At 46.7% G+C, this 16,203-nt stretch overlaps 1 protein-coding gene across 4 annotated transcripts in view; it reads left to right on the top strand.

Moving 5' to 3' along the window:
- The window catches only part of GALNT17 (polypeptide N-acetylgalactosaminyltransferase 17), a 606,009-nt gene that overhangs the window by 101,086 nt on the left and 488,720 nt on the right, over positions 1 to 16,203 (top strand). The window contains exon 2 of one of the 4 annotated variants that reach the window (XM_071095315.1): positions 10,088 to 10,202. The exons of the other annotated variants lie outside the window; for them this stretch is intronic. Within the exon in view, the coding sequence (XP_070951416.1) occupies positions 10,088 to 10,202 (115 nt within the window). The remainder of the gene's footprint in view (positions 1 to 10,087; positions 10,203 to 16,203) is intronic. 4 annotated transcript variants of the gene reach the window in all.

The raw sequence follows: 16,203 nt of genomic DNA, 5'->3' as shown, positions 1-16,203 counted from the left end.
ATCAGATAATTGGTTAAAATTAAAGTGGAGTAGTAGTATATCATTTCAGAATACTTTCAGCCTCAAGAAACAGAAAGTCAACTAATAGCAGATTGAATAGGGGTTTGTTTTACATACAACCAAGAATTTGGGAAAGGGCTGCCATTGTATGGAGTGAGAAGCTGAAGGTCAAGGCTGCCCTCATGGGTGCAAAGAGGCTGCCATAGCTCCAGGCATGCAGCCCACATTCAAGAAAGAGGGAGGGAAGTTGGTACCAGCATCAGGAGAACAACAGCTTTCTCTTATTCTCCACGCACACTCCCTCCTCTGCCACCAGCCGACTTTCCCTATGTCCCTTTGGTCAGAACTCTGTCAGTTGGCACCCTTAGCTGCAGAGGAGGCCGGCATGGTGAGTGGTTGGGGGCTGGGGATGAGGCCTGGTTAAATAGCCAATAATGTTGGCACAGTAAGGAGCCTTGGTGTCTGGGCACCTGAAGAAAGAGAGCAGACAACCATCTTCATTAGGAGCCATGGACTCTGTCAGGGAGGTTAGGAGGGCATCCAGACCCATCCTGGGTGTGTTTTTGGTTTTTCAGATCCCCTATGTGAGCATGCTGGGGAGTCTGCCTTGGTTGTCGAAAGATAGAGCACATGAGAAAGTGGCTTTCAAAGTGTGTGCCCCAAACCAGCATCATCAACATCACCTGGGAATGTGTTAGAGTTGTAAACTCTTGGGCCCCACCACAGACTCATTGAATCAGAAACTGTAGCATGAGGACCAGCTCTCTGTGTCTGAACAAGCCCTCTGGGTAATATTGATGCATGAACAAATTTGAAAACCTTAGACTTAGGATTTCTGAAATATGACTCTCTCTGGGGAGGGAAGGGAAAGAAAAGGGATAGTAAGAAATTCGTTCACATTTGTAAATTATTCCTCTTCTTCTTAAGGTGATCTAAACTTCAAATTCACTTTCCCCATTAGTGATAATCAGTGAAATTCATGAGGGAATTTCATCTGTCCATGGTTCACATTGGACTGAAGGATGTCTCTGCTGTTTTTTTTTTTTTTTTTTCTCTAGTAGACCCTGGGATGGTTGGCCTTAGACTTGAATCTTTTGGGAGCTTGTTTACAATGCGGATTTCTGAGCTGGTCTCTGGGTTTTCCCCTAGAGATTTGGATTTAGTAGATCTAGGATGGGCTCAGGAATCTGCAACATGGCAGGCAATTTGGATACAGGTAATCTGCAAACTGCACCTGGAGAAGTGCAAGTACAGAGCTTGCTGTGGAAGAGAGGGTGGATTGAAAAGTGGTGTTTTAGTCGGCTTGGGCTGCTGTAATGAAATACCATAGACAGGGTGGTTTAAACGATAGACATCTTTCCCCCCCATGATTCTGAAGGCTGGAAAGACAAAGATCAGGGTGCCACCATGGTCAGATACTGGTGAGGGCTCTCTTCCTGGTTTGCAGTTGGTCACCTTCTCATTGTGTCCTCACATGACAGAGCAAGGAGAGAAGAAAGGAGAGAGAAAAGAGAAGAGAGAGAGAACTTTCTAGTCTCTTTTTTCTCTTCTAATATAGGCACTAATCCCATTATGAGGGCCCCACCCTCACAACACCATGTAAACCTAATTACCTCCCAAAGGCCCCACCTTCAAATACCACGACACTGCGGGGATATAGATTCAGCCTGAAATTTAGGGGAGGCACAGGCATTAAGTACATAACATTGGGGAAGTAGGTTCTGGTGGCTCCTCTCCCTTGGGGTTTATAAGGGTCTTCAGTAGCCCCAGAATTCCCTGAATTCAGAGCCACCATTTGCTTTGGAGAATTCTAGGATTGCTATACAGACCAGCGAACATTGGGAGATTCAGGGAGTGTGAGCAAGTATTGAGAAAGAGAGTTTGGGATGTGAGATCATGAGTCATAAAGTTAAAGTGTATGGATGTCCAGTCCTCCTCTCTGAGGTCATCTGCTAAATTCCTGAGGCCTCCACATTTCCGTCCTTAGATTTCTTGTTCTTTCTTTCTGTAATTACTGCCCACCGCTACCCCCGCCCCACCATCTCATTTGTGCAAGGGTGAAAGATTGAACACCTCTTGGGAGCCTTGGTGGTCAGGGTCAGTGGGGGTGGTGCAGCCTTCCAGAACATGCTCTACTGCCACTGACCATTCCATGGTTACTTGTATTTTAGCCAAGGCAGTGGGGAGTAGTGGGGATTCATAGATACAGGGTATGGGAAAGCAGGAGTCAGGGACTAGGGGGGATTTGATAAATGATTGGAAGTGATGCAGGGCAGGTGAGCCCTAAAATTGGGGCTTAACCTGTGAAAGTTTTTGGCTTTGCTCAGGAAAGAATTCAAGAGTGAGCCAGTGGTAGAAGAAACCAGCTTTATGGAGGTGTTAGTGTTACAGCTCTGTGACTGTTCCTGCAAAGCAGGGCTGCCCTGTAGGCAGTGTGTGGAGAGCAGCCGCTCAGGGTCCGTGCTGCAGTCCTATTTATACCCACTTTTAATTACATGCAAATTAAGGGGTGGGTTATTCAGACAAGGGGTGGTAGCTTCTGGGAGTGGCCATGACAGTGGTGGGCTGTCATGGTGCTGATGGGCGTATGTTATGGAGAGGTGCTTTTGGTTCCTCTTCCTTAATTTAGCCAGTTGTCAATCTGGTCCAAAGTCCAGTCCCATCTCCTACCTCAGAAGTAGCATGCATTTCCACAGTGAGTTCCAAGTTCACACATGTTGTCTGCTTTAATCCTCTCAACAACCCTGTGAAGTAGGTTCTACTTCCTGCATTACAGAGGGGGAAACTGAGGTCCAGAGAGCTGAAGAAGGGCTTCTTCACCAACCAGGAAGAAAGCCATTTGAAATATACCCATGTTCGGCTGCTAACCCTGGTGGCTCTCTGCCCCACACTCCTGTTCCTCCATCTTTCTCACACCTTCCTTTCCAAATGTGGAGTCTATGAGTTATTGAGCTGACAAGCCTGGGACAGTGTCAGGGGTAAGAACCAATCCCTACCTTGTGGGTTTTATCCCATGTTCACAGGACTAGGGTGAGGTGTTGGAGGGAGAGAGGACGGCGAGGGAGCTGGGCAGCCCCTGGATGAGCTCATCCTTCATCAGCATCGTGTCTTCTGTCCTGAAGGCTCCCAGGACAATGCCTCTGTGAGGGACTCATATCAGCTGAAAGTTACCTTCGACAGAAGTAGACCTGAGAAGGCCAATGAATTAAATTGCAAGGAGAGAGAGAACTGTTCCAGAGCCTAGCATGTTCTCATTGGCATGATCAGTGCAAGAGTTCCCTGTTGGCCATATGGGAAGCCAGGATGATCAGAAGGTCGCCCTGGGAGCCTGAAATCAGGACAAGGGGAGCCGGATGAATCCAGCCTGTGATGGCAGGAGTCTGGGACAGTGGTTGCATCTCCACTGCCTGGTGGTAGGGGTGGCCTTGCCTTTGGGGCTCTCATTCTCTGGTTCTGTGCTGACCCACAGCCCTTGGGAGCACACATGTATTAGTCCATTCTCACATTGCTATAAAGAACTGCCTGAGACTGGGTAATTCATAAAGAAAACAGGTTTCATTGACTCACAGTTCCACAGGCTGTACAGGAAGCATGGCCGGGGAGGCCTTAGGAAAATCATGGTGGAAGGCAAAGGGGAAGCAGGCACGTCTCACATGGCCAGAGAAGGAGGAAGAGGTCGAAGAGGGAGGTGCCACACACTTTTAAACAACCAGATGTCATGAGAACTCACTATCATGAGAACAGCAAGGGGGAAATCTGCCCCCATGATCCAGTCACCTCCCACCAGGCCCCTCTTTCAATACGGGAGATTACAACTTGACATAAGATTTGGGTGGGACACAAATCCAAATCCAAACGATATCAACACACTTCTTGCTTTGGGTGGCTTAAGAGCCATCCTGTCACTTTTAAGTAGTTTGCATGATCAGTTTCTAAGCTCTCTGTAAGGACATTGCATTTAATTTAGTTAATTAATTTATTTGAGACAGAGTCTCACTTTGTTGCCCAGGCTGGAGTGCAGTGGCACAATCTCAGCTCTGCAACCTATGCCTCCCAGGTTCAAGCTATTTTCGTGCCTCAGCCTCCCAAGTAGCTGGGATTACAGGCGTCTGCCACCATACCCAGCTAATTTTTTGTATTTTTAGTAGAGACAGGGTTTCGCTATGTTACCTAGGCTGGTATTGAACTCCTGGGCTCAAGTGATCAGCCCACCTCAGCCTCCCAAAGTGCTAGGATTAGAGGTGTGAGCCACTGCTCCCGGCCCATTGCATTTAATCTTGAAGTACAAGCCAAGGAGGGAAGGAGTAGGGTGAATGGAGGAAAACTAAACCACACCCGCTACAAACTGAGCTGCCTGTCCTGGAACAGAGCTTGCTTTCATTCATGGTCATAATGAACCAGGTTGACATGGAACTGTCTACCAAGAGAAACCACGGTGTTGAACCAGATGCGTTATTTCCACTGTTCAAGCAGGTTTCAGAATTAGGGATGCTGATTCCTGAATTTGGGGACTGGGAGGTTTGTTCTGTGTTGCCAGGTGGCCTGGCGGTCTAAGTGCCTTTTTATACCTTGTCTTCTCCTGCATAGTGACTGTTGGGTCTCCTGTCTATGCAGAGGACACTGGAGGTGATTTTGATCTTAAGGATAAAAAGTTCGGTCTGTTCGACTGGGCGCGATGGCTCACGCCTCTAATCCTAGCACTTTGGGAGACTGAGGCGGGTGAATTGCCTGAGCTCAGGAGTTGGAGACCAACCAGCCTGGACAACACGGTGAAATCCTGTCTCTACTAAAATACAAAAAATCAGCTGGGCATGGTGTCGTGCACCTGTAGTCCCAGCTACTTGGGAGGTTGAGGCAGGAGAATCGCTTGAACCCAGGAAGGGGAGGTTGCAGTGAGCCGAGATTGTGCCATTGCACTCCAGCCTGGGTGACAAAGCAAGACTCTATCTAAAAAAAACCATATTGGTCTGTTCGTTTGAGGTGTGGCCCATGGTTGAGAATCAGACCCTCTTTCCAGGCTTTGTGACTTTACTGCACAGAAGGCTGCATCGCCTGCATCCGTCATCTGAATACTGCCACCGAATTTCATTTTGCTGTTTTTGTTTGCGAAGGACCTGAAGTGACTTGGATGGAATTACTGCTGGAATAAATGATGTATGAAATGAGAAATCTTTGTCCAGTGTTGCAAGGGGGAGGGAGAGAAGAAAAGAAAGGCTTTGATGGAGCCACTGTTGTACAGAATTAGTTTCCATAAGACCAGAAAATACAGAAGAATAAGACAAAGCGTCATCAGATATTTTTCTCCAGATTTACTGAAAAGTCAGGCTTTTATCAATCTCCCAGCACCGCATTCAGGCTCCCAGTGATGGATGGTAATGGTTGTTGCACCAAACGAAAGCAAACTTCTATTTAGTCTAGTCTGTGGCCTGGGTTCCCACAGGCCCAGCCCTGGGAAGCATGTGGAAGGGGTGCCTTTCTCCTCAAACCCCGCTCCTTCTTCACGGGGACACTTCTTTCCGTCTGGTTCCCAGTGTCCTTGTCTTTGCATGTCTTGTGCCATTTAAAAGTCTGCTCTTGGCCGGGCACAGTGGCTTATGCCTTTAATCCCAGCACTTTGGGATGTCGAGGTGGGTGGATCGCCTGAGGTCAGGAGTTCGAGACCAGGCTAACCAACATGGTGGAAACCCTGTCTCTATTAAAAATACAAAAATTAGCCGGGTGTGGTGGCAGGCTCCTGTAATCCCAGCTACTCGGGAGGCTGAGGCAGGAGAATCTCTTGAACCCAGGAGGCGGAGGTTGCAGTGAGCTGAGATCTTGCCACTGCACTTCAGCCTGGGTGATGGAGTGAGACTCTGTCTCAAAAAAATAAAATAAAATAAAATAAAAAATAAATATCTACTCTCTTAGGAAAGGAGCTGACAAACTCACATGGGATGTAAGGGGTGGCTGAGGGCTTCATTGCTACCCTGTCTCAGGGTATTTTAATTTTCAATGGTGCAAAACTGAGCTCCAAAGAGCAAACTGAAACTTGCTGCACCAGAAAGCAAACTGTGCTTTGTCAGGGCCGCTGGCCATAGGTTTCAGCAATACCATTGTCCTCACAGCCTCACTGTTGGACAGGCCCAGTCTCCTGCTTAGGGCGTTTTTCTCCAGGGCTCTGCAAACTACACATCCTGCATGGCTGTATAATTGTCTGCCTATAGGGGTGCCTTGTTATCTTTTTCTCTAAGATGGGGAATGCATTGCTTCGCCTTAGACTTTCTGTCATCTGTCCCATCTGGGAGGGATGGACTGGTGTTCCCTCTGCTGCCAAACACTCCTGGATCGCAGGATGCAGCCTCCAGGCTGTGTGCTGATGCAACAGAACAATAGCAACAAGAACCAGAAACATGGAATCCAGGCCAGCCCTCGGCGGGGGCACCTGCCCTTGACCTCCCTCGCAGCACTTCTGCGGGGTGTTTACAAAAACTGCACCTGCTCTAATAGCTGATGGTCATGCTGGGAGAAAATAATAATCTAAGCCATTAGAGAGAGAGAAGAAAAGAAAGTCAGGACGGGGAAGGGAATGATCCATCCTCTGCTCTATTTTTGTCTCTGCTCCACGCTCACTGAGTGTCCTTGAGGGAGTTGCCTAAGTTCTTTGTCTTGGTTTGTTACTGCCCTGGCACAATCTCATGCGTCGCCTGCCAGAACGCCCAGGGAATCTCGTGGCTCCCTGACAATGCACAAACACGCTGCCACGTTCTTTTCTGGGGGTCCGGAGAGTGGGAGGTAGGGTCAAAAACCACGGGAGTGGAACTGAAATGCCCCCATTCATCCAATCGTAGGCAGATTGTCTCCTTCTTTAAATTGACTTTGAAAAATAGCTTTATTGTCTCTGTATGCAATGCAAGTAGGTGCTCCCCCGGCAAGTTCGGGGGAGTAGCTGACATTTGTTGACTGTTTACTGTAGGTGCGAACTTTATATGCACCATTTCACTTGATCCCTATTTTCGAGATGAGAGAATTGGGGCTCAGAGGGGTGTAGTCATTTGCCTGGGATGGAACAGGAAGATGTCTGGAATAAGGGCCAACCCTGGGTAGATGTGGTGGCTCATGCTTGTAATCCCAGCGCTTTGGGAGGCCAAGGCAGAAGGATTGCTTGAGGCCAGGAGTTTGAGACCAACTTGGGCAACATAGTAAGATCCCATCTCTGCAAAAAAAAAAAAAAAAAAAAAAAAAGCAGAGCATAGTCGTGCATGCCTGTAGTCTCAGCTACTCAGGAAGCTGACTTGGGAGGACTGCTGGAGCCCAGGAGCTTGAGGCTGCTGTAAGCTGTAATCAGGCTACGGTACTCCAGCATGGTGATAGAGTGAGACCCTGTCTCAAAAAACAAACAAGTACACAGAAAACAGCCAGCCCCAGCACAGAGCTTAGCGCACAGCCAGGGGCTTTATAAAGAATTAGTGGCTAAATAAGAGTTTGGGAACTTTTTGGGGATGTTTTTCCATCATCCCACTGCCTATTAATACCTCAGTTTACTCACTTGTCAAATAAGAGTGTGGACTAGATCTTTGTGTGTGATGGGAATGCGTTAGGTGGCACCCGTTTCTATCCCTGCTGAATTTGAAATCACTTGAGAAATAAGCATGGGAATCTGACCAATGGAGTGAAAAATATCCACTTTATTTATTGAGAGAAGCTGGGCTTAAGGGCATGGCTTAGGTCCATGGCCACAGTGAGTCTCCTACCAATCCACTCCGCTATTAAATATATTCCACAAGGAGAGCCGGAACTGGGCAGCTCCCCTGAGGCACAGAGCACGTTCCATAAGGCAGAGGGCAGAGCAGCCACACCCTCTCTCTGAGCAGACAGAACTGTAGGAGAGAGCCCCAGAGGGTCTGAGCCAAGAGCAGTTACTTTCTTCCGCAATATTTCAGGCATGGAAGGGACTCTGGTTCCAGGGTGGGAGGCAGGGAAGGTGAGGGGTTGGGAAAGAGGTCTCTCCCAGAAGCCTTTCACGTTTGCATCTGACCGCATTCAGAATTTATTTATTTATTTAGAGAGACATGGTCTCACTCTGTCTCCCAGCCTGGAGTGCAGTGGTGGTGTGACCATAACTCACTGCAGCCTTCAACTTCTGGGCTCAAGTGATCCTCCTGCCTCAGCCACCTGAGTAGCTGAGAGTACAGGCACACCCCACCATGTCCAGCTAATTTTATCTATTTATTTTCTTTTGTAGAGGTGGAGTCTTACAATGTTGCCCAGGCTGGTCTCAACCTCCTGGGCTCAAGTGATCTTCCCACCTCAGGTTCCCAAAGTGTTGGGATTACAGGCATGAGCCATCGCCCCACTGCATCTGGCCTGCATTCAGCATTTATTATTAAATGATGGGCCAAATATTGAAAGATTGGGAAATGCAGGTCTCCCCAGCCCTGTGAGTGACTGGGATTCTGTGTTTGTTCTGGCTTCCAAGTGGGATAATGAAATGATGCCTCTCTGCGTGTGCAGTTAAACGCCCATTCATATCACAAGGAGGTTGTGGTCAGCAGCCTGTCTGGTGGCCCCCTGGGGGCCTCCAGCATTTAAACCCTTGTTAATCCTCTCCCCTTGAGTGTGGGTGGGACCTATTGACTCATTCTTAATAACTACAATGCAGCAGAGGCCATGTGTGCCACTTCTGAAATTAGGTTATAATAAGACTGTGGCTTCTATCTTAGGTGTGCCTTCTCTCTGTCTCTCACGTCACTCACCTGGGAGAACTCAGCTACCATGCTATGAGGTCCCCTTGTGGATCAGCCACATGGCAAGGGCTTGAGACCTGTCAGCAACTGTGTGAGTGAGCCTGGAGGAGAATTCCCCCTTGTCCCCAGTCAAGCCTACAGATGAGCCTGCAGCCCCAGCCGACGGTTCCATTGCAATCTAATGAGACACCTTGAGTCAGAGGCACCAAGCTATGCCATGCCCACATTTCTGACCCATAGAAACCCTGGGATAGTAAATATTGTTTGGTCTGGGCATGGTGGCTCACACCTATAATTCCAATGCTTTGGAAGGCTGAGGTGGGAGGATTACCTAGGGCCAGGAGTTGAAGACCAGCCTGGGCAACATGGTGAGACCCTGTCACTACCAAAAAAAAAAAAAAAAAATTTACTGGGCATGGTGGTACATGCCTGTAGTCCCAGCTACCTGGGGACTGAAGCAGAAGGATCACCCAGGAATTCAAGGCTGCAGTGAGCTGTGATTGTGCCACTGCACTCCAGCCTGGACAACAGAGAGAGAACCCTGTCTTGAAAAATAAATAAATAAGTGAAATTAAAAAAAGAATACTGTGTTCATGACTCAGTTGGAGTAATTTGTTATGCAGCAAGAGAGATCTAATGTCAAAGCCCTTTCCCTTTTCTTCTTAAAGGTTCCCGCATGACAGCAGTATCTAGAAGGGCCAGTGATGCTTTAGCCCCAAGGTTTCTGATTTCACAAAGCAGGGCTGCCTCTCTGAAATGGCACGGCCAAGCAGAGCTTGGGATTGCTTTTCACTCCAGGCCCCAAAGTAGGGACACAGACAAGCTGGGACATGTGATGAGGCTCTGGAAAACAGGTTTAAAAATAACTTTACTAGCTCACACTCTGAAATTTAAGCCATCCATTTAGGAAATGCTGAATGTGGCTAGAAAAATGAGTTTTACATTGTTATTCTTCAAGAACAAAGTGATAAGTGACTTCAGAGTAAGGGGAAGTGGTTGTTTGCAGAGTTTATTAAAAATAAGCTGTCATTTCTGTCCTATATTACATTTGAATCACTGGGAGTTAAAACTCAGTTTTCTTACATTTGGGTGTTTTAAGAGACTTTGGACATATTGAAATAAAAGAATGCCTCACAGTTACACAGAAGTGACATTTCCCACGTTTTCCCTTAGAGGGTGGAACATTAAAAGCTTGCCTAACTCCTTTGGATCCTTATCTAGTAGCTACTTCACAGCCTGAGGAGAAGATAGAAGTAGACAGAGATGCATGCCTGCCTCAGCCAAGACTGGAGAATTGTCAATTATATTTAGATGAGATATAGTATCAGATATCAAATGCATTTTTTCTTTGTTTTCATTTTCAGTTTTTATTTTGGATTCAAGGAGTACGTGTGCAAGTTTGTTACAAGGGTTTATTGCATGATGCTGAGGTTTGGGCTTCAACTGAACTCGTAACCCAGGTAGCAAGCACAGTATCCGGTAGGTAGTTTTTCAGCCCTTACTTCCCTCCTTGTCTTCCTCTGCTTGGAGTCCCCAGTGTCTGTCGTTCTCATCTTTAAGTCCGTAGATACCTATTGTTTACATCCCACTTGTAAGTGAGAACATGCAGTATTTGGTTTTCTGTGTCTGCATTAATTCTCTTAAGATAATGGCCTCCATCTGCATCCAGGGTGTTGCAAAGGCATGGTTTGGTTCTTTTTTATGCCTGTGTAATATTCCATGGTGTATATGTACCACATTTTCTTTATCCAGTCCACTGTTGATGGGCACCTAGGTTGATTCCATGTCTTTGATATTGGGAGTGGAAGTGCACTTTTTCCTAGCAGCATTTTGGGGTTCAGGTAGTTCTGTTGCTCTGGCTCTGAGCTTGCTGTGTTTATGATGATGTTCTCTGTAAGTTCTTTGAAAGTTGCTTGTTTTGCCATCATACTTGGAATATTCTAAAGTTAAAAATTTTCTTTTTTTTTTTTTGTTTTTTTGAGACAGTCTCGCTCTGTGGCCCAAGCTGGAGTGCAGTGGTGCGATCTCCACTCACTGCAAGCTCCGCCTCCCGGGTTCCCGCCATTCTCCTGCCTCAGCCTCCCGAGTAACTGGGACTACAGGCACCCACCACCACGCTTGGCTAATTTTTTGTATTTTTAGTAGAGACAGGGTTTCACCATGTTAGCCAGGATGGTCTCGATCTCCTGATCTCATGATCTGCCCGCCTCGGCCTCCCAAAGTGCTGGGATTACAAGCGTGAGCCACCATGCCAGGCCTAAAGTTAAAAATTTTCAAGGAGACAAATGCCCTTGGATGACTCGATACCTTTCTCACTCTTTCTCTCCTCCTTGGTTTGGCTGATCTGGTAAGGGCTCTGATGGTAGAGATGTTTGGGTAAGTAAGCTCCCTGGGGATAAACATCAGCTTCTGTTGTATCCTTCCCCCTTAGTGATAAAGATTGCTGTTTGTCCACCTTACCTTCCCTAGAGATAGGCTTTTTAGCTGGGCATGTGGCCACCCAGAGAAGGATGACACTTCCTAGCTTCTCTTGCAGTGTGGTTGCTTGGAGGTGAGTAGGTCCTTTTCTCTAAGGAGACATAAACCAAAGAACAGGGATGTGAACCAAAGTGCCATGTTTCATTTCCAATTTTGCCCTTAAAGGCAAGGAGCATGCTTTACTCTTCCCTTTTCCTCTTAGTCTGTTTGTGTTGCTGTAAAGGAATACCTGAGGCTGGATGCAGTGTCTCATGCCTGTAATCCCAGCATTTTGAGAGGCCAAAGCAGGAGGATTGCTTGAAGCCTGGAGTTCCTGACCAGCTTGGACAACAGAGAGAGACCCTGTCTCTACAAAAAATTTAAAAAATTGGCTAGGTAAGGTGGTGTGCACCTGTAGTCCCAGCAGCTTGGGAGGCTGAGGCGGGAGGATTGCTTGAGCCCAGGAATTCTAGGCTGCAGTGAACCATGATCATGCCCCTGCACGCCTGGCTGGGTGACAGGATGAGACCTTAACTCAAAACAAACAAACAAACAAAAAAAAACACCACAGGCTTAGTAATTTTTAAAGCAAAGAGGCTTATTTGGCTCATGGTTCTGCAGATTGTACAAGAAGCATGGTGCAAGCATCTGCTTGTGGTGAGGACCTCAGGAAACTTCCACTCACGGCTGAAGAGAAAGGACAGCCTGCATGTCACATGTTGAGAGGGAGCTAGAGAGAGAGAGAGGGTGGTGCTAGACCCTTTTAAACAACCAGCTTTCATGTGAACTAGTAGAGCAAGAACTTGCTCCATTCCATGAGGAGGGCACCAAGCCATTCATAAGGCATCTGTCTCTAAAATCCAGACACCTTCCACTAGGCCAACCTCTGCCATTAAAGATCACATTTCTTTTTTTTTTTTCTCTTCTTTTTCTTTTTTTTTTTCTGAGATGGAGTCTTACTCTGTCGCCCAGGCTGGAGTGCAGTGGTGCGATCTCGGCTCACTGCAAGCTCCGCCTCCCGGGTTCACACCATTCTCCTGCCTCAGCCTCCCGAGTAACTGGGACTACAGGCACCCACCACCACGCCTGGCTAATTTTTTGTATTTTTAGTAGAGATGGGGTTTCACCGTGTTAGCCAGGATGGTCTCAATCTCCTGACCTTGGGATCCGCCCACCTCAGCCTCCCAAAGTGCTAGGATTACAGGTGTGAGCCACCGTGCCTGGCCAGGGATCACATTTCAACATGGAGATTTGGAGGGGATGAATGTCCAAACTGACTCACCTCCTGTCTATCACTGGCTGGAATGCAGATGTAGTTTTGAGCCAACTTGGACCACAAGGAAGAGGGGAACATTTAGGGATAGTGGAGAGGAACTTATAGCCTGGGCCCCTGAGGACTTTGCCGTGCAAGACGACCATCTTCTCTGGTAAAGCTGGTGTCATTTTAGGTCTCTGTCACAAACAGCAGAACGTGTATGCTAACTCACATCCTTTTATGTCTCCCAGGGTGCCCATTACTGGGCCTACTATAGAAGGCACTCAATGTTCATTGATCCATACAGTTTAACAAGTCACCACCCGAGGTAAAAATACAACCTACTGCAGGTGAACTTTACCTTTCTGTGGCCTACAACTAGTTAGGCCATTAGAATCTTAGAGTTGGGAAGAATATTCTAGATAATCTATCTAGTCCACTGATATGGTCTGGCTCTGTATCCCCACCCAAATCTCATCTTGAATTGTAATCTCCCTAATCCTTACATGTTGAGGGAGGGGCCTGGTTGAGGGAGGTGATTGGGTCCTGGGGGTGGTTTCCTCAAGGCTGTTCTTGTGATAGTGAGTGATTTCTCACGAGATCTGATGGTTTTACAAGGCAGTTTTCTCTGATCTTGCCCTCTCTTGCCTGCCACCATGTGAGACGTGCTTCTTCCCCTTCTGTCATGATTGTAAATTTCCTGAGGCCTCCCCAGCCATGTGGAGCTGTGAGTCAATTAAATCTCTTTTCTCTATAAATAATCTCTTTTCTTTATAATTAAGCCTATTTTCTTTATAAATTACCCAGTCTCAGGTATGTCTTTATAGCAGTGTGAAAATAGACTAATACATCTACCCTTCAATGATTTCAGTGTCTGCTCATCATTCTTGTCTAATATAATTCCTGCTTGCTTTATGATGTATCACATGTGGGGCAACCTTAGTTCTACTAAAGGTTTCTTTTTCACAAATAGAAATATACAATCTTTTAACTTCCTTTGCTATTGTTTCTCTCTTCTCTTCTTTTCTTTTCTTATTGGGATGGGATCTTGCTAAGTTGCCCAGGCTGGACTCAAACTCCTGAGTTCAAGTGACCCTCCCATCTTGGCTTCCAGAGTAGCCGGGACTACAGATGGGTGCTGCTGCATCCAGCCCTTTAACTTCCCTTGATCTTGTCCTTATTTTCCTTTTTCAGACCTCATAAAACAACACATTTGGGGGCAGATAGTATGGGAAATGAGAAAAAAACAACACCCAAACTTGTGCAAAAATGAAAAATGTCTGTTCATATAAGGACTGAAACAAATCTATTGAATTTGGCCATGCTGAGGTCATGATGTCGTTGGCAGGATCAAGGGTTCGTGGAAGCCAGATTGAAGTGGGGTGGGGTGCAAAATGAGAAAATGGGCAAATGGAACTGATGTGGATGACCATGCCAAGAAATTGGATTGAGAACTGGGGAAAGAGAGATGGAGGTGCAGGGTTAGACTAGGTAGGGTTTGCTGTGCCTGTGTTTGGGAAGGGAGTGACTAGAGCAGTTTAGCAGTTAAGAAGAGAGTGTAGATACAGAAGTGCTCCAGCATCCACCTGCTGCTACTGCATTCCCAGCTCTGCTTTGTCCAGCTCCTGCCTGGCTGCACAGGCACCCCCTGAACTCTTCTAGTTCAATGCACCCTTCTTGGCTCCCACTTGCTCACTCTCTCTGGGTCTGCTGTCATCATGGAGAATGCTTGCCAAGGTCATTAAGGGTTGATTGACACTAAGACATTTCAGCAATTTCTGGTATTTGGAGTTCTGACATCTAGCACTGCAGCGTTTGGTTTCATGGCTGTTTTATTTTCTGGGAGTATTCCACCAAGAGAAAAGAGAGCCTGGTGGTCAGGAGCTCAGTCTTTGGAGCCACACGGATCTGAGTTTGAACCTCAACTCTGCCCTTTATTAGTTATGCGACCTTGAGCAAGTCATCCTGCTCCTTTATCCCCATCTGTAAATAAAATGAGATAATAAAAATGCCAACCCCTTAGGCTTATGGTGAGGAATGAAGAGAGATTACGTGACAACTTTGAGGGAATGAAGATTTTAGAATGAAGGCAGAGACTGGGATCTCTCCCATTCCCAAGGCTCAGATTAAAAGTTGCCCAGGTGCGGTGGCTCATGCCTGCAACCCCAGCACTTTGTGAGGCTGAGGTGGAAGGATCATTTAAGGCCAGGAACTGGAGACCAGCCTGGGCAACATAGTGAGACCCTATCTCTACAAAAAAAATTTAAAAATTAACTGAGCATGGTGGTGCACACCTGTAGTTCCAGTTGCTTGGGAGGCCAACACGGGAGGATCACTTGAGCCCAGGGGTTCAAGGCTGCATTGAGCTGTCATGGCACCACTGCACTCCAGCCTGGGATACAGAGCGAGACCCTATCTCCAGGAAAAAAAAAAAATCAACCAAAAAATCCTCTGTCTTTTGGGAAGGACCCCTAGGAAGAAATGGCTGTTTCTCAGGAAAAGCATTTAATCGATGTCACCTAGCCCCACTCTAGGACGTTCCAAATGCCTCTTAGTATCTGTGTTCTTTTCTTGGCTCCTGGATAATAAGCAGTTGAAATAATTACGTTCTAAGTCTTCAGCACCCACCTGCCCTCGTCCTCCATCCACTCGCTCGGTGGAACCTTTGTCATTTTCGACAGTAATATGACTGAAGTTTGTGGGCTTTTCTAACCCCACACATGATCTATACCAAGTGGGAAGATTCTGTGGGGGCCGTGCTAAGAGAGTGTGCTAAAAAGAGAGCCTATTTTTAAAAACCATCCCAATTTTGTGAGGCAGAATGTTGTTGCCATTTTTACTTTGCGCTGCCTGTCATCCACGCTGTCAAGAAGGGCACAGGTATGGAGTCGTCCATGCTAATGGTGACATTCTGGGCACATTTGTTGTCCTTGGGATGTTTGGAAAAGGGGGAGGCAGGTGGAAAATTGGGTAATGTCTGGATGAGTCTAGGTGGAAAATTAATGCTTTGCTGTGAAAGAGTGGAGACTTGGGAGCAACCCCTGGGCGTATGTGCAACCTCTAGTTCTGGGTCTCTGAAAGTTAACGCCCTGTGGACACTGGGGACTGAACTGGTTGAGATTTTTCAGTCTCTTTAATGGGCAAAGGCTAGAGATAATGAAGGTGAGTTCTATGTGTAAATTAGTATTTCAAATTAGCTTCTGGAGGTGGAAAATTCTTTTAAAGAGGAGCGCAGAGATTACTCAGTAAAAACAGGAGAAATCAATAGGGGAGGACTGGTGTAAATTGGGAAAGGTCTGCAGAGAGCAGGATTTTTTTTTTTTTTTTGGAAAGGTATCTTCGTACTCTTACCCTGTATAGGTGAGATTTTGCCTGGACCCATAGCTGGTGGTCTTATAAAATCAGAATCACACCTTTGGAAAGCCATTTGGAAGTACATACTCCGAGCCATAAAAATATTTCATATCTCTGAACTAGTAATCTTCCTTCTGGGAATTTATGCTAGGGAAATCAATCATAAAGGGGAAAAGTGCCACATGCATGAAAATGCTGATGGCCTCGTTGCTTTTTTTTTTTTTTTTTTTTTGAGACAGAGGCTTGCTCTGTCGCCTAGGCTGGAGTGCGATGGCGTGATCTCTGCTCACTGCAACCTCCACCTCCTGGACTCAAGCAATTCTCCTGCATCAGCCTCCTAAGTAGCTGGAATTATAGGCACCCACCCACCACTCCTGGCTAATTTTTGTATTCTTTTTTTTTTTTTTTTTTGAG

Source organism: Macaca nemestrina, chromosome 4, assembly GCF_043159975.1.
Source record: "Macaca nemestrina isolate mMacNem1 chromosome 4, mMacNem.hap1, whole genome shotgun sequence".
In the NCBI taxonomy this organism is placed as follows: Eukaryota; Metazoa; Chordata; class Mammalia; order Primates; family Cercopithecidae; genus Macaca; species Macaca nemestrina.
The sequence above is the reverse complement of the archived record's forward strand: the minus strand, read 5'-3'. Positions and strand labels throughout refer to the sequence as shown.